Source organism: Podarcis cretensis, assembly GCF_951804945.1.
Source record: "Podarcis cretensis genome assembly, chromosome: Z".
NCBI lineage: Eukaryota > Metazoa > Chordata > Lepidosauria > Squamata > Lacertidae > Podarcis > Podarcis cretensis.
In genome coordinates this window covers 25,534,785-25,552,932 of record NC_137184.1, presented here as the reverse complement: position 1 = coordinate 25,552,932, position 18,148 = coordinate 25,534,785, and the positions used below count along the sequence as shown (strand labels likewise).

The window sequence follows — 18,148 nt, the reverse complement described above, 5'->3', positions numbered from 1 at the left end:
TTTGCTTACAAGAAACACATGTGACTAGGCTCCACAGAAAAGTATTAATAAACAAAAGACTTGGCCAGGAATTTATATCTTCAGACAAAGTAAAGAAGAGAGGCGTGGTGATATATGCAAAAGAGAGCCTGTCACCTAAATTTTTATTTAAAGATGAACATGGAAGAATTCTGGCAATCGAAATACAACATCAAGGAGAAAAGATTCTGATATTAGGAATTTATGCACCAAATGAAGGGAAATCGGAACTTTTCAAGAAGTTGCATGAGACCATGCTGGACTATCTGGACTATGACAACATCATTATGATGGGAGACATGAACGGGGTCGTGTCAACTAACATGGATAAGTCACAAAGCCAAAATGTTACAAAAGACGGCAGACTACCAAAGACCTTTTTTGAATTGACAGACAATATGGACTGGATTGACATTTGGAGAACGAAGAACCCCTTGGGAAAAGAAGGAACATTTTTCTCTGAAGCCCAGCTGACTTGGACAAGAATCGACCAAATATGGATAACTAGAGGTCTGGCACCCAAGGTCAGAAAGGTGGAAATCTGCCCAAAAACCTGCTCCGACCATAATGCACTGAAAATGGACATGATACTATTACCAACCGGCTCCTTTAGATGGAAGATGAATGACAATTTGTTCAGAGATCAGGAGACTATTAAGAAGGCCCAGAAAGCTTTGAAAGACTACTTTGAGATAAATATGAACACTACGGTGGAAAAAAGAATTATTTGGGACGCAAGTAAAGCTGTAATGAGGGGGTTCTTGATACAACAGAATGCTGTAAGGAAGAGGATACAAAACGACAGAAAAGATAAGATTTTGGAGAAAATAAAAGAACTAGAGAAGAAGTTAAGATTAAACCCGAAGTCACAGCCGATCTTGAGAGAAATCAAACTCCATCAAGCACAATATTCTAAACTGATAAATCAGGAAATAGAGTGGAAGATTAAATTAATGAAACAAAAAACTTTTGAATTGGCAAATAAATGTGGGAAACTGCTAGCTTGGCAGTTGAAGAAGAGACAAAAATTAAATACAGTTACAAATTTGGAAATTGAAGGAAGAAACATTCAGAACCCCACGGAGATTAGAAAGTGTTTTCAGAAATATTTCAAAAAATTATATACTCAAGGGCCGCAGGACGAGGTTGAGATTAAACAATTTTTGGAGAAAAATGGACTTAAAAAACTGTCACAAGAAAATAGATCACTCCTGAACAGTAAAATAACACGCCAAGAGATTGAAAAAGGCATTCAGAACATGAAATTGGGCAAATCTCCAGGGCCAGATGGGCTAACCTCCAAGTATTATAAGACATTAAAAGACTACTTGATACAACCACTGATGGAGGTTAGCAATGAAATTATGGAGGGGAGGAGGGCGCCGGATTCGTGGAAGGAACCATTCATCACATTGATACCTAAATCGGATTCTGAAAAGACACAACTCAAGAACTACCGTCCCATCTCCCTTTTAAATGTGGATTATAAAATATTTGCAGATGTGAGATTAAGAAAGTACTTAAATGCACCTTTCATAAGAAACCAGAGGCATTTCTCTTGGGTATGGTCGGCCAGCTGGTGTCGAGGAAGGATAAAAATTTCTTTTTGTACGCTACTACGGCAGCAAGGATTCTTCTAGCAAAGTATTGGAAGACACAAGAGCTACCCACGCTGGAGGAATGGCAGGCGAAAGTGATCGACTTTATGGGACTGGCAGAAATGACCGGCAGAATCCGCGACCAAGAGAAAGAGACTGTGGAAGAAGATTGGAAGAAGTTTAAAATATATCTTAAGAGTTATTATAAAATTGAGGAGTGCTAAAATGCTAAGGGAGAGGAAGACGTAGAATTACAGCGGTAAATTTTGTTTGATTTAGGGTAAAATTGAAAAGGAGAATGAATTTATCTTTAATTGGTTAAAAGGGTTGTTGAATAATTGTAAAAAAAAAAAAAAAGAGGATGCAGAAAGGGAAAGGTATGGGGAAGTCCGAGAAAAGAGGCTTATGGAAATAAGGTTAAGAAAGTATGATTTTTTGTGTTTGTTCTCATGTTGTTTTTGTTGTGTTTGTTAAAAATTGGAAAATTAATAAAAAAAATTATTAAAAAAAAAATTAAAATATTTGCAGATGTCCTGGCAAGTAGACTTAAAAAAGTTTTAAATGAAGTAATTCACAAAGACCAGGCAGGCTTTCTCCCAGGTAGACACATGTTTGCTAATACAAGGAACATTATTGACATCTTGGAACTTTTGCAAACAGACATAAATACAAAAGCAGTGCTAATTTTCATAGATGCGGAGAAAGCCTTTGATAATATCTCTTGGAAATTTATGAAGGGAAACTTAAAAGAAATGGGGGTGGGTCGGGGTTTTGAGAATGGGATTGATGCAATATATTCAGAACAAAAGGCTAAATTGATAGTAAACAATGTGGTTACAGAAGAGTTTAAAATTGAAAAAGGAACACGACAAGGCTGACCGATTTCCCCTTTGCTATTTATATCGGTTCTGGAGGTGCTCTTGAATATGATTAGAGGGGACCGGTTGGTGGAAGGGATTCAGGTCGGAGCGAAACAATATAAACTTAAAGCTTTTGCAGATGACCTAGTTCTGACCCTGCAGGAGCCAGAATCTAGTACAATAAGAGTATTACAATTGATTCAAGATTTTGGTCGGGTGGCAGGATTTAAACTAAATAAACAGAAAACTAAGGTGCTGGGAAAAAATCTGACAGATACAGAGTCAGAACGGTTTCAGAGAGAAACAGAACTAACTGTGGTTAAAAAAGTAAAGTACCTAGGGGTAAATATAACAGCAAAGAATCTGAGTCTATTTAAGGATAACTGTGAAAAATGCTGGTCTGAAATTAAGAGAGACTTGGATAGTTGGACAAAATTGAAGCTTTCCTTGTTAGGTCGAATTGCTGCTGTTAAGATGAATGTATTGCCAAAGATGTTGTTTTTGTTCCAAACATTGCAGATTGTGGACAAGACGGAGTGCTTCCGGAAGTGGCAGAGAGATATATCTAAATTTGTCTGGCAGGGCAAAAAGCCCAGAATTAAGTTTAAGATACTAACTGATGCGAAAGAAAGAGGGGGCTTTGCCCTGCCAGACTTAAAGCTGTACTATGAAGCAGCAGCTTTCTGCTGGCTAAAAGACTAGCTACTTCTCGAAGACACTGATGTACTGGACCTGGAAGGTTTTAACAATGCTTTTGGTTGGCATGCATACTTATGGTATGATAAGGTTAAGATCAATAAGATCTTTAAGAACCATATTGTCAGGAAAGCAGTATTTAATGTCTGGACAAAATACAAAGACTTATTGGAAAACAAAACTCCGAGGTGGCTTTCACCTCTGGAAGCTAAGGCCCGAAAAAGACCCAATATGGAGGCCAAATGGCCAAAATATTGGGAAATATTAGAAAAAGATGGAGACAATTGGAAATTGCAGAGTTTGAGAGAAAATGAAGGATAAAGTGCGAGACTGGTTACATTACGCTCAGATTAAAGAAGTCTTTAAAAATGATAAAAAGGTAGGGTTCCAGGTGGAGAAATCGAAGTTGGAAACAGAATTGTTAGAACCAAAGACTAAGGTATTATCAAGAATGTATAACTTGCTGTTAAAATGGAATACACAAGACGAAATGGTTAAATCGGTTATGATAAAGTGGGCTCAGGACATTGGGTATAATATTATGTTTGAGGACTGGGAAAGGTTGTGGACCACTGGGCTGAACTTCACTGCATGTAATGCACTGAAGGAAAATGTAATGAAAATGATATATAGATGGTACATGACCCCAGTTAAACTTGCCAAAATATACCATTTGTCTGATAATAAATGTTGGAAATGTAAAGAACATGAAGGAACATTCTTTCACCTCTGGTGGACCTGCCCTAAAGTGAAGGCCTTCTGGGAAATGATATATAATGAGTTGAAAAAGGTATTTAAGTATACCTTCACTAAGAAACCAGAGGCCTTCCTTCTGGGTATTGTCGGCCAGAAGGTGCTAAAGAAGGACCGAACATTTTTTATGTATGCAACAACGGCAGCAAGGATACTCATCGCTAAGAGCTGGAAAACTCAATATCTACCCACACTGGAAGAGTGGCAGATGCAGCTGATGGATTATATGCAACTGGCCGAGATGACTGGTAGAATCCGAGACCTGGGAGAGGAGAGGGTTGAGGAAGACTGGAGGAAATTCAAGATTTATTTACAAAAATATTGTAATTTGGCTGAATGTTAAGAAGGATGCTAGATCATAAATAATTGCCCACCACTGAATTAGATCTGAATTTGACGATAAGTGAGATTAAGGAAAATACAAACTTTTTGGAGAATTGCTAGATTTTATTTAAATGAGCGGAGATAAGATTGCAAACAAGTGGGAAATTTGCTTGGAAAATTTTTTTGTAACGATGCAAGTGCGAGCGGGAGACGCGAGGGAGTCCAAAGAAGTGACGAAATTATGTTATGATATAAGTAATGTTGTTTAATATTTATGCATTTGTATTCAAAAAACTTTAATAAATATGTATATATATAAAAAAAAACTACAGAGTTCCACCATTGATTGTGAATTTCCGTGATTTCATAACGTAACAACTGAACACAGATATACACAGCTGCACAGTAAGTAACTAGAATTAATGATTACACACACAAATTTAGAAGAACCCAAGAACATCTGTCTCTGATACCTTGAACAACAAGTTTCCAGAGCATGCCCTCATAAGCAATACTAAAAGTAGCTAGAAAATATCACTACAGCCTAGCTTGCAATATTCTTGAAAGACTTTTTTCAAGCAGAAATAAACATGGGAAGGATTAAGAGCTGCAATGGCTGAAAAGTATGGAAAAGGGCAGGGAGCAGGAAATATTAGGATTCAGTAGGCACTTAAACCTGGTGCAGGAAAATGTCTTTTATTTTTTACTAGACTCCTAAGATCCATCAACTGGAGACAAGTGCAAAAATTGATGGGGATTGGGGAAATACACTTATTATAGTGAAGGAACAAGGTGTTACTCGTTACTCAATTTGTAGTCAGAATCTGCAAATCACTCAGATTTACTAGTGGATTTCAATCCAACTTCTGTCTACAACAACTTAAACACTAGAGCTACTATGTAACGGAAAGTCCTAAATAGCAAAAAATACACTAAGAAGGATATTAGAAAAAAGAAAAAGAACATGATGGCATAGTAAGTTATGTTAACCTGAGTCAGATCATATATTTCTTATTTCTACCTTGAAGTTCCAGGGACTGAACCTGCAAGGTTCTGTATGCAAAGCATGAGTTCTGCCACTCAACTACAGCTCTTTCCTAAATGAGAGCAGATCACCCCAACTAAATATAAGAAAGATCAACATTCAGTAAGGCATGGGCATTCTCTCTCTATATATATACTGTGGTACCTCTGGTTACGAACTTAATTCATTCCAGAGGTCTGAAACCATTCTTAACCTGAGGTACCACTTTAGCTAATGGGGCCTCCTGCCGGCGCGTGATTTCTGTTCTCATCCTGAGGTAAAGTTCTTAACCCGAGGTACTACTTGAAGTGTTTGTAACCCGAGGTACCACTGTATACTTACAGATACATAGATATAGGTATCTCTTACATTAAGTCTTGAAGTGCCTACAGCTGTATACATCGGGGTAGTCAACCTTTTTATACCTACCACCCGCCCACTAATGCATCTTTCTTGATGGTAAAATTTCCTTACTGCCCACCAGTGCTTAATGGAAGGAGGATTCAGCTTGTGCCGTAGAACCCCCTACCGCCCACCTAGAATCCTGAAACACCCACTAGTGGGCGGTAGGGACCAGGCTGACAACCCCTGGTATACATGGTCAAAAACCAGTAAGCATGGGAATCTCATGCACCAGCCAACACACAAAAGCACACCTCACCAACCCAAAAGTCAGAACTGAGTAAAGCTGGATTCTGCAAATTGTATGAGACAAGTAAGTTTAAAAGGTTTTGCAAACATTTACTTCATTTGCAAAATCTTTCTGCTACTGTTTGTAGGAGAAAAAGGGAGGAAAGAAATGCATCAAAATGTTACTCTCCTGGAAATTTTACTGAGATTTTACTTTTTTTACTTTGGAGATTTCATTTGCCACACATTAAAACAGTAGAAACCCACATGTTTTTTATTATGCTAAGTGTTTTATGCAGTACATTTCCAATGGTTCCATAAAATCCCTCTGCCTTTTCCTTCCACAAAAGCCACTTATTGAATTGGTTAAAACCAACCCCCTTCCAATACCACTGTCTATTATGTACCTACATTTCTCTCCCTTCACTAAAGTATTGAAAGGCATGTTAAGAAATAACCTACAGGATAGCCCTTTCAGGAAGTGGGCAGCATGTTTGAATATTTCCTGAGATCAAATACTTCTCACTGTACAAGCTAGTATGTCAGGATAAGGAGTTCTAGCTTAGGTTGAAATGTATGTGGAAGGTGTACGTGACACACATCCAGAGGAGGGGTGGGAGGGAGGAAGAAGGAGAGGAAAAGGGAGGGAGGGAGGGAGGGAGGGATTGAAGAGGGACAGTGGTGTAAATGCTGCACCACTGATATCTCTGAATCAGCAATTTGGCTCTTAAACCTACCTCCCACAGACACCTCTCTTACTTCAAACACTCTCAATGTTTCCCCTCCCTACCCAACCATGGGACAGGGTAGGGAGTTTCTTGGTATACGCGTGCACATTTGTACACAGCCTGAAAAACCAAATATAAAAGTTGTATTAATTCTTCAGAAAAAAAGGAGATCTACATCTGGGCCATCAGATGTAAGGTAGTTAGGCACGTAGCTATTATGCCTCCCTAATGCAATTCTGCGCCTGCAACAGATAAAGTGTCTTGCATAGTCAAAACAATGGAACAAGCTCCAGCTGCTGAAGTGCTTCTTGGCATAAAGGTGTTAAAGGCACAGAAGTCCCGCCAGGAAAAATAATTTTTCCCCAATAATTGTCTCACATTCTGATGCTACAGTATCCCAGTATATGCCAATTTGCTTCTCAAAAACATGGATGTTTCTGTTTCAACATGTATAGTATGAAGGTGATCATTAGGTTGCCTTTAAGATGCCTAATAAAGCTACATGTGACTAAACTTAAAAAACAAACAGCAATTTGCAGGGTGGGCCAAGGCGGAGGCACTCTGGGTCATACAGACCTTTTAAAGATGAGTCACAGTTTTAGGACAAACAGTGGTAAAGATTTATCCTTCCTCCTTCCCACCCCTCAGCCACAAAGTAAGATTGTGCAACTCGTTTAAAAACTTGAGCCTACATTGAACAGAAGCTGTCAATACCATCCTATTTCTTATAAAGAAATGTTTGGACATTCTTAAATGCAAAAATTCTCCCTTAAATATTAAAAACATTTTACTTTAGAAAACCAGGTCTTGCTTTTATACTACAGTGGTACCTCGGGTTACATACGCTTCAGGTTAAATACGCTTCAGGTTACACACTCTAACCCAGAAATAGTGCTTCAGGTTAAGAACTTTGCTTCGGGATAAGAACAAAAATTGGGCTCCGGGGGCGCGGCAGCAGCAGGAGGCCCCATTAGCTAAAGTGGTGCTTCAGGTTAAGAACAGTTTCAGGTTAAGAACAGACCTCCGGAACGAATTAAGTACTTAACCTGAGGTACCACTGTATAAGCAAACTAAGGATTTGGTGGGAAAAACTGATCCCGGGTATCTAATTATAATGAATAAGTGATACAAGCTAGGATTTCAAGCCCAGCTCACCCACCATCTGCTAAAACACAGTCTTCCTCCTCCCCTTCTCTCCCCTTGCCAATAATAATTTCTTCCCAAATTCATAGAGGTACAATGCTTTATCACTTCTGGTTGAATGACACTTTTGCTTGCACAAAATTATAAACAAAATATGCAGGATCTAAAGGTCCTGTGTAACTGAGTTCCTGTGGCAACTATATATCTATTATTTGCCTCCTGCTGCCTTATTCTTGTTTGTTCCTTCAGTCACTCTGATCTCCTGTCCTAACAGTGTCCTAGCAATAAAGTGACCAAATGCTTTTCATTATCTTCAGTTAAGCTCTCATCAAAGGCCAAAATCCAGTGCTCAGTTATGCTTACACTGAAGTTCCAAGCATTTCAAGGAGACAAGTGTACCAGAATACAAGGGTGCAGTTTTCAGCATGTGAATTTGCCTAGTTAACTAGTTACAATGGACTCCCAATGTAGATAAACAATTTGTTTTTGTTTTTCTTAAGCAGCAAAAAAGTATTGACTTAGCATGCAATGATGCAGCTTCCAGCAACATGCTACGTTTTCCGGTGCTGATTAGCAACATCAGTAAAATGTAACAGGTTCTGTACTTTGCTTTGGTAAAGGAGATACAACAACAAAGTATAATGAGTTTAAAGAAAGTTGTGAACAACATGCCTGAACACCAACTAGAAGAATATCAGAAATGTAACACAACCACTAAATAGGCACTGGAATGTTTAATATTGTTGCAGGTTTTTCTGTTATGTTCCATATATACAACTTTTTTTTCTTTTAAAGTCAAGAATCAATTCACTTTCACATTAGTGAGCAAACCTATTCTGTTTCACAGGAAGGTTCTTAAATTGCAGGTGAAGAGATATACTGTGATTGCAGGTACAAGTTCAAGCCAAGTATTCAGATAGTTCATTCAGAGTCACTCAAACAATACAATTTAATTTATAAATTATAAACAATATAATTTATCTAAACATTTTTACCCAGTTCGGCAGCAAAAATGGCTCACTAACAAGGAAGACAGTTTCTTCTCTCAGGCTTATCATCTAAAAAGACATGACACAAAAGGAAAATGGATTGGGGCATGAGGATATAAGCAAACTCAGTTACAAGCACTTCTAATGAAGGGAGCAAAAGTTTCTGGTCTCCCAGCTGTGCAGATGGAATAGCCCCACACCGTTTCTCTATGACAACCTGATATAACAGCTGCTTAAGGTCTTCTTCCCCTCCTGTACTCACTTCTCAGCTTTCCAAATCACTGTGTGCTGGGGTGCCAAAACTGGCAAACAGCAAGTTAAGCAATTCCTACTAGCCAAGATTACAAATCGCAATCAAACTGTGAACAGTAATTTGGCAAACCAGAAAGTGATCTGTTGAGACCAGGGGGAGGGGAACATGCATGGCTCATGTAACAGCCAGAGCTCATGTAAGGGAAAATATATTAGATGAACTGTGATATTTCATGTAAATTATGAACTTGGTAATGCACATGGCTGGCCTCCATTCTTTCTTCCAAAATTTCCTAATCTTTTAGCATTCTTGTACTTTTCTTTTTTTTAATAACATCTTTATTGCCATTTGCAACCAGAGCTTATATATTTAAAAGATGTTGTTACACATAAAGAAAGGAGAAGTATATGAACATATTTTAAGCACATTAGTTGGGGAAAGTGATCTATAACAAAAGCAAACATTTTGACTTCCTTTTGAGGAAGTCAAATCAGTGATGATCTGCTGGGCAAGGGATGTAGGTCATAGCATACAATTTGAAGACTGGGAAGAGCTTTGGAAGGAGGGGCTAAACTTTACAGCGTGTATAACGATAAAAGAAAATGTCATGAAGATGTTTTATAGGTGGTATTTAACACTGATGAAATTATCAAAAATGTACAAGATGGATAAAAGGTGTTCGAAATGTAAAGATGAGGAGGGCTCCTTCTACCACATGTGGTGGGAGTGTGGAAGAGTGAAACAGTTCTGGGAGAAAATATACATTGAATTAAAGAAGATTTTAAAATATACGTTCAGAAAGAAATCAGAAATTTTCCTGCTAGGGATATTAGGGCAAGAGATAAAAAAAGAAGACCATAGAATAGTATATTATGCAGTGGCAGCAGCAAGGGTAGTATTAGCCCAAAAGTGGAAACAGCAGGAAATACCAACGGTGGAGGAGTGGAGATCTAAGCTGTTGGACTACGCAGAGCTGGATAAATTAACAGGAAAAATTAGGTATGTAAGAGACCAAGTGTTCATCAAGGATTGGGGAAAGTACGTGGATTATCTGGAATGTATTAGTGAGGGACAAACAACGCTAAAGGGACTCAGAGACGCACTGTGAAAGACTATGAGTTATTGTTTAAAGCAAATAGGAGACAGAGATAGGCACAATGACAATATAAGCAGAGAAACGCATGACTCTGATTATTGCTTCGAATGATTTATGGACAAGCTGAATGAAGTCTTGAAAGGGATGGCTATGTAATAATGTCAATGGGAAAATTATAAGTTTGTGTATTTTTTATTTACCTTTTTTCTGTAACTCTTCTTTTTCTCTATTTTCTGTATTCTGACTTTTTTATACATGTGTTAGTTTTTATTTTCTTTTATGGAATCAATTAATAAAAAGAATGATGATAAAAAGCAAACATTTTGAAGAGTTGCTATATTTGAAAACCTTACATCAGTGAAGCTTAAATAAATTTAAATCACGTCAGCTTGAACCAAAGGATCTAACTTAACTCTAGCAGGTACTTATATTACAGAAAACCTCCTTTCAGAGGGAACAATTTGGAGTGGAGAAATATTAGATCATTGAGAGGGTCTTTAACTTTTTCCCTGCCTGATGCTTTTCTAGCTCCACCCCAGAACACCTCAGTGGCATTCTAAAAGATAAATATTCCTTACAGGGATAAATATGTATATGGAAGGGGGGGGGGAGGGGAGTTAAGCAGAAAAGGTTAGAAACCCCCTCTCCTACTCCTAAAATGGATTTTCTGTGACACAAGTGGTTGGTGTTTTATGTTACACTCACTTGTGAATAATGTTTAGTTAAGTCTATAAGAAGTCACCTTCAATTTATCACAAAATTATATGGTACTACTTCCCTAGTTTCAGTCATTCAGAGATGTGAATCAACCCTTTCAACTTTTCCCATTCACAAAATTGATGGAGGAGGAGCAGAGTAATAACCTCAACAGAGGAGGAACTGTTTTCAAGCTTTTTATGTGGATCAAGGTAAAATGGGAACTTGAGGCTTTTGCAATCACTGTAAGTAGAGGGGCCCAGGCTTCTAACAATGAAACTTCAGACGTTCAACAGTTCTTGTGTTAACAATTTTACAGTGTTGAATTATAAGCACTTTCAAGTTTTATTTCCAGGTATCTTATGAAACTTTTTGAGCTTTGCTGTAAGAGCAGTAATCTGTTTCAAGAGGGAAATAAAACTGCATATGTTATTACAAGACCGTATACAAACTGATGAGAAAATGTAGAGTTCAACAAAAGTGACCAGAAACTCAAACCTTGCTGTAGAGTTTTAAACAGAAATGCACACACTCTAACCTACCTGTCTCAACAAGAATGGTATGATGCTTCAGAGTGTGAGGTCACAGTTCCCCCGCCCTATCTCATACATCTGAGACACTACTGAGATTTTACCTACAAGTCAAAATTTTCTAATAAAAAAAGAATTATTTAAAATTTTGAAAAATACTGTCACATTAGAGAAAGCACCTGAAAAATAAATGTGACTACATCAGTCATGTTTCATGGCTGACTTTTATCACAGTATACTGAAGTTAATTCTACACCTCCAAGGTCAAACTGGGATCATTAGTAAGCTACAGAATGCATAAACAATGTTGTACCTGCCCCACCCTCGAAGGAACTCAAGCAGACTTGTGCATGGGACAGGCATGCTGTTGAGTTCTGCAATTTTTGCTCTTGCTGGTGAAGTGAGAATGTAGCAGCCCCAAAAGGCAGAAGTCACCTATTGTGGAACTCTAACATTTCATTATTTTGCTTGGCCTCCCCACCCACTCTGCTGTTCTAACTGAGGAGATGCTTCAAATCTCTACTTGTAGGAGTTCAAAAGCTCATTACTATTTTCAACTACCAAGGCATTTCTTTTAACTCTGAAACCAGGGCTTTGTCTGAATCTACTGATTGGCTATGTAACAGTCAGATGAAAATAATGAATGATTTGACCACATTCCAGCATAAAGTCAATGAGATTAAACACTCTCAAAGTCTCTGCTGGATTGTGCCCCCTGCCTCTAGCAAAATCTCTTCCTTATATACACTTTAAAAGAATTTTTCAATGAAGTACTCACTAACTTGAAATCTACCTAGCAGACTCAGCTACTATTACCAATGACTGAATTTTCTTAACCACTTCCATATTTTAAAGATTATCGGGACCAAAGATTCACATAAAGAAGTACATATACACACATGATTAGCCATATGCAAACTGCTGTCAGGCATGTTTTTAAAAAACTTAACTTGTAATCATCTTGGTTATGCTTCAGTTGCAGCAGTAACAGGCAAATGTTTTCAACAGATGTTGAAAAACTGATGAAAGCGTCCAAAGTTTAAAACTGGTAGTATGATCAGAGCTGGAGGGTAAGTCCCCCCCTACACTGGTGTTTTTTTGGAATTATATTGAGCAAAGTACAATCCAAGTTTGAAAAATTCAAGAGAAGGCCAAATTCAGTACATTTCTTTACCACTTCTGTTTCTAATTAAATGGAGTTTAACATACAAGAGGAAGATACTCCAAGTATGCTGTCATTCACTAGTTTAGAAGAGCAGTCAAACAACTTGGATTTAAACACAGCAAAAAGAGGAGCAAAGAGAAAAGTATACCAAAGGAAATAACAAACTTTTCAAAAAACCCCAAGCAATGCTAACAGACTGACTTGTCTTTTATATACTGTAATCTTTTCCCAATAGGAGACTCGCCAAAGAATATAAACTCATGCAATCTCTTAAAGCCTCTGAATATATTCAGATTGAGTTAAGGGGTACCTAGAAGCCCTGGTTCAGCATTTCAGACAGTTTATCAGAGTCCAGTACATTCTTTGCATGTCTTTGTATCAAGCGATACAGGTATAATTTTCTAAGTAACAAAAGCAGGATACCTATTACAGTACTCAACTGTGTTATATTGGATTTTAAAAGTACTATTTGCACAAATAATTAGCTACAATGACTGAATAGCCACTCTCCATTAAAACAGTATTTAGATTAAGATTTATAGTGAAACACAACTGACTTCCACTTTTTCCTCCAGAAAAAGCTAAAAAACAAACAAACTATAAACTAAGACCAAGTCTGCAGACATGTTATTAGGTTTTAAAAGAAAGGGTTTGATCAAGGCACTATAACACTATTGTAGCTGTAAGATTCTAGCTGAAGTAATCTAGAATGCTTACGACTGTCAGAATACTGTACTAAAAGCCTTCTCATGTCTTCCATTCTACATTGCTACATTCTAAGGAGCTATTACCAGGGTATCACAGCAAAAGTGTCTGTGATGCACAACTAAATCAAGCCTTCTTAAAAAATTGTCACTGAACTCACAGGACAAATGAGAAAACCATTGTTAAAGCTGCAATTTTATGTATGCATACTAGGAAGTTTCCTGCTTGGCAGGGGGTTGGACTCGATGGCCCTTGTGGTCTCTTCCAACTCTATGATTCTATGATTCTAAGCAAGCCCACTGAACTCCCATTTACTTTTCTGTAAAATACAGTATGGAGAGAATGGTGCTGTATGCCTTCCAAATTAGCATCTACATTAGAAATGCATGCCAGTTTAACTGTCAGAATTACCTACACCTCAAATACACATACACACACCTCTCTCTTTGGAACGAGGAAGAGAGGAAGAGATTTTCATTTTGTAATGCTCTGAAACCTGCAACCTCTTCACAAAACTACATTTCCCAGAAAGCTTTGCAAGGGAAACCACAACTGTTAACCCCTTGTTAAAAACCAGATTATATGTATAATGCAGTTATGAAAACAGTGACTTTTTAAAAATTACATAAGACTGCTATACATGAATAAAATATATCACTTTATTCTGCACATCTCAAGGTAAACTGCAGTCTTGATGTGGCTTTAAGTTGGACTTCATTGTAGAGGGAGCAAGGGGAATTGTGGCTGGAAGTAGCAGATTTGTTCCGCAGAACCTCAGAAAGCAGATACCTCCCTTAAAAGGTACCCACAACCATGCACCAGGGGATAAATTCCAATCCATTCATAAAATCTAAAGTAGTCAGATTCCAAATAAATTATTGTTATTTAGATGAACTGATGTCTATATTTTATTAGAATGTTGAAAAAGGAGTGCGGCAGTGATCCCAAAGTTGGTAATGAAGACAAGTATGAGAACAATTTACTACTTCTCATATATTCTGTGATTATTTTACTACCCCATACTCATAACGACAACTGAACAAAAAAAGCAGTCAATGTTTTCAAATTAAAAGATAGGAAACACTTGGGCCTGAATTGTGCATGCAGAACACTCCTTATGTGATGCTGCCAGTGAAAATACTGCACTAAATAGGAAAAGGGGCAAATTTAAAGAAGAAAATAGTGATTTACAATAATATATTGAAATTATACATGCATTAATTTGTGTGAGTGATTAAAAAACATACAAACCTTTTCTTGCAGAGTTGCACTTCAAACCATCTGATCTGCTGAAGTCTATGCTCACATACACTCCACTTTCCAGATTCAAAGTACCATTTGGGAGGTGGCAGTTTGGTGAACTAGGGCTCTCCTCACAGTTTAGAGAATTATCTTGTAAATTTAGAGCTATATAGTTCAAGCCATTCTGAAATCCAGTTGAAGTATCTCTGGACATCTTGCTTTCATGGCCATCTGAAATGTGTTCTTCAGGTTTCAACCACACATTGTCAAAAGAGGCAGAGCTGTGCCTTTTGCTACTATCAGTAAAGAAAGAAGAGGAAGTGGTAACAGTGCCAGTGGAAGAAAATGTTTCAGAGCTATGCCTTCTCCTTCCCTGTGGATCAGCACGAATAACTTTAGGTACTACTGGCGGATCAGGACTAGGAAGAGAAAACTCACTGCTACCAGCATATTGGTCAACAATGCACAGTCTATTAACAATGGAAGGAGGACTATCAATCTTTAAGCCATTTTTGCTTTCGGTGGTAAATGGTCCAGGTGGCATTGCTGCCATGTTGAAGGTCATTTCTGTATAGTCATCAATCCTACCATTTCCTTTGCTAACACAAGCAGTACCAAATGAGAGCCTAGCATAATCTGAATCAGGTGGATTTCTGGGAATACTAGAACTTGCATAAATTGAAATATCTGTCAAGGAGTTGGATAGTTCTTTAGCAACCTTTGGTGACTGAACATCAAGATCAACACTCATGTAGTCAGAAAGTGGTGACTGCCTATGGTCACTACTGGAGCCAAGAGATGATGGCGATCCTTCTGCAGATAAAGAATAAGGTGTATTACTTGCCTTTTCACCGAAGTCGATATTTATATATTCACCAGGACTAGATGGCTCAAGTGGAATTGTACGATCATACATTCTTGGTATAGTGTTACTACCTCTAGTGCCTAATGGAAGTCTTGTAGGCCTGGTAATTTTGTTCTGTTCAAGTCCTTCATCTGAAGCTTTCAGCATAGATGATTTGGAATGGCCATTAGCCAGAACATCATTACTGATATTGTTGTCATTTTCAGCTCCACTATACAATAATTTTCCTGGTGATGACATTGGAACGTATTCATCATGCTCACCATTTTCTCCTGACTGAGTCTTAAAGCTTCGTGGGAGAGAGAAATATGAGCTAAAGTTTTTGGAACTGGTGTTGGTATGCATATAATTTGAATCACTAGGTTGCTTTGGAGCAGCTGAGTTTCCAGGTGACATATCCATATACTCATTGTTCGCCAACTTCTCATTGCCACTTTTATTAAAGCCAGTTAAAGGACTACGTACAGGTGAAGAGATAGCCCTAGGAAACATCATCATATATCCTTTGGAATCAGCCTGTGATGATGGCCAGGAACTGTTTATCTGCTTTGGAACAGACACACTTTTAGGAGTCATTGGCAGATAATCACTGTTGCTTGCAAAAGAAGATGCAACTCCTGGCATCATTGGCATGTATCCATCATCTCTGGCTTTATTCCTGCTTTGATTGCATACAGAATCAAGGGCAGATTCCCCAAACACTGGTTCAGGGTTATTTTTGAATTTTGGCGATTCAGAAAAAGGCAGACGTCCATGGCTTCCTGAAGAAACTTCATCTAATGAAGTTGCTGTTTGGGTTGTTTTCTGCTGTGCTGGTATAGAAGCAGGCTTAGTTAGAGAGTAAGTTCTTTTTCTGAAGCATTTTTCAGCCTCCCGGTAATCATCTCTTGAACTATTATTATCCATTTGCTGCTTGCTCATAGACATATATTCATTTAAACAATTTTCTTCTCTGATTGGAGGCGTATTGCCCAAGGAATCTGGGGTATTACTCCTCACACGGAAGTACCTGAAGTCACCAGGGCTGGAACCATATTCATCGGAAGAAATGAAACCTCCATCACTTGGGGACCCACAGACGGATGAACTGGAAGGCCTGATGAAGGTATCGGAAGCTGATCCATGGCCACTACTTGAAGAAACACTGATGGGGCTAGTAGTGGAAGGGAAATGAGACACTGGCAGAGATGCAGACCTGGTGTGATAAGATGCACTAAATGCTGCTCTAACATATCGTCCACTTCCTTCTTGACGCCCCAAATTCATCCTCGCAGTATTCAGATGAATCAAACTTCCAGTAACTGACCTAAATGGTCTGGTCATTGTCCCCTCCCCTTCACTGGAAGTTCTGAAACGGTAAGAGCTACTACTCTTGGTGGTTGGAGGGGTCCCCCCAGTAACACTTTCAGTTCTGGATCTTCTTTGTAAGCCAGTTTGGCTAGGTGGCAGGTTACCCAGGTGCCTCCTAGTACTGATGAAGGAAATGGGGTTGGTGCTGCTACCACCACCGGAAGACTGGCTCTTACTGCGAGGTCTAAACTCAGAGAAGGCTTTCAAAGCTTTCATGGTTTCTAGGAAGGTTTCATGCATATTCTGGGCCACCACTGAATCATCCACTTGCATCCAAAGCTCACCTGGCCCAATGGAGGCAGATCTGCCCACCTCAATGAAAAAGAAATTTTCTGAATGCCCACACCGCCGAATGTTCATTAGCTGTAAGTGGACAGAGGGCACCTCACTATTCAGCTTAACAAGGTGGATGGCCTTGGTGGAAAGACACAACCTGTACACCCCAGTCAAATTTTTTGTCTGCCCCAGTCCCTTGGGTTTCACATTTACTTGCCAAACTTCTTTGAAGACGGTCCCTGGCCGAAGAGCAGTCCCGTAATGCTCGTCGTCGTCATCCAGCTGCGGATCAGCCTGGTCTTCCTGCTCCAAGAACCCCCTCTTGCTTTGGCTCATGAGCTCACTGATTGCCTGGTACCAGCTCTCCTGCTCAGTCTCGTTTTCGGCAACCATTGCAAAGTACTCATCCTTGGTGTACAGGGCGATGATGTGCTTGTGCTTGGCATCTGCCCTCCGGCTAACCGTGAAGCACTGGTACAGAGGAATCACCCGCTTCGGGGGTGGGCAGCAGAGGGCTGCGCTCCCACCAGCCGCCGCCGCTGCCGCCGCCGCCCTCATGCTGCTCTTGAACTTCTTCTCGCTGTCGTAGTACTCTAGCCTGGCCGGGGCCAGGTGGCTCTCCACCCGCAGCACGAAGTACCTCTTGTGGCCATGCTTCTGCTTCCTTAGGTAGCCGCATTTCCTCACGTCGTCCCCGAAGGCGACAGCGGACGCTGCCGGTGGGGCAGCTGCCCGGCTTGAGGGCGCCGAGGGGCCGGCTCGCGATGAAGCCACGGCGCCCCCTCGCCCCGCGCCGGCGTTGGCCCCGGTCGCTGAGGCGTCCTCCTCCTGGACGAGGCAGAGGGAGCTGCTGGGGGATCTCCTCAGAAGCAGCATCAGATGGTGCGGGGGCTGCGCGGGCGGCGGGCAAGGGGCGCCTTCCATCAGCTCCTGGTCCTCTTCGGTAGCAGCAGCAGCAGTAGTAGCAGCAGTAGCGGCAAGCCTGGACGCGCTGGCCCGCTGGTTGTGGCTGTAGCCGCCTCCGCCGCCTGGTGCTCCAGCGGCAATGCCCGCAGCTCGGTCTCTCGCCTCCAGCACGGTGCAGCCGCCTTCTCCGCCGAGCATCCCGCTCGCCATTTTAAGGGGCCAGGGCAGGGTCCGGACCGCCGAGCCAGGCGGCGCCGCGCTTGTGCAGCGGGGGGGGGGGGGGGAGGGCGGGAGCGCGAGG

The 18,148-nt window shown here is 40.0% G+C and overlaps 1 protein-coding gene across 3 annotated transcripts in view; it reads right to left on the bottom strand.

Annotated features, from left to right (window-relative positions):
- The window catches only part of IRS4 (insulin receptor substrate 4), a 31,301-nt gene extending 13,155 nt beyond the window's left edge, over positions 1-18,146 (bottom strand). The window contains exons 1-2 of one of the 3 annotated variants that reach the window (XM_079961613.1): positions 14,460-18,146; positions 8,770-8,832 (exon numbers count right to left, since the gene is read on the bottom strand). In XM_079961613.1, coding sequence (XP_079817739.1) covers positions 8,795-8,832; positions 14,460-18,057 — 3,636 coding nt within the window. In that variant the 5' untranslated portion in view covers positions 18,058-18,146 and the 3' untranslated portion in view covers positions 8,770-8,794. Of the gene's footprint in view, positions 1-8,769; positions 8,833-13,845; positions 14,059-14,459 lie in introns of those variants that run through there. The other 2 variants (XM_079961612.1, XM_079961614.1) reach the window with 2 other exon arrangements.
- Between the last annotated feature and the right edge of the window lie 2 nt (positions 18,147-18,148).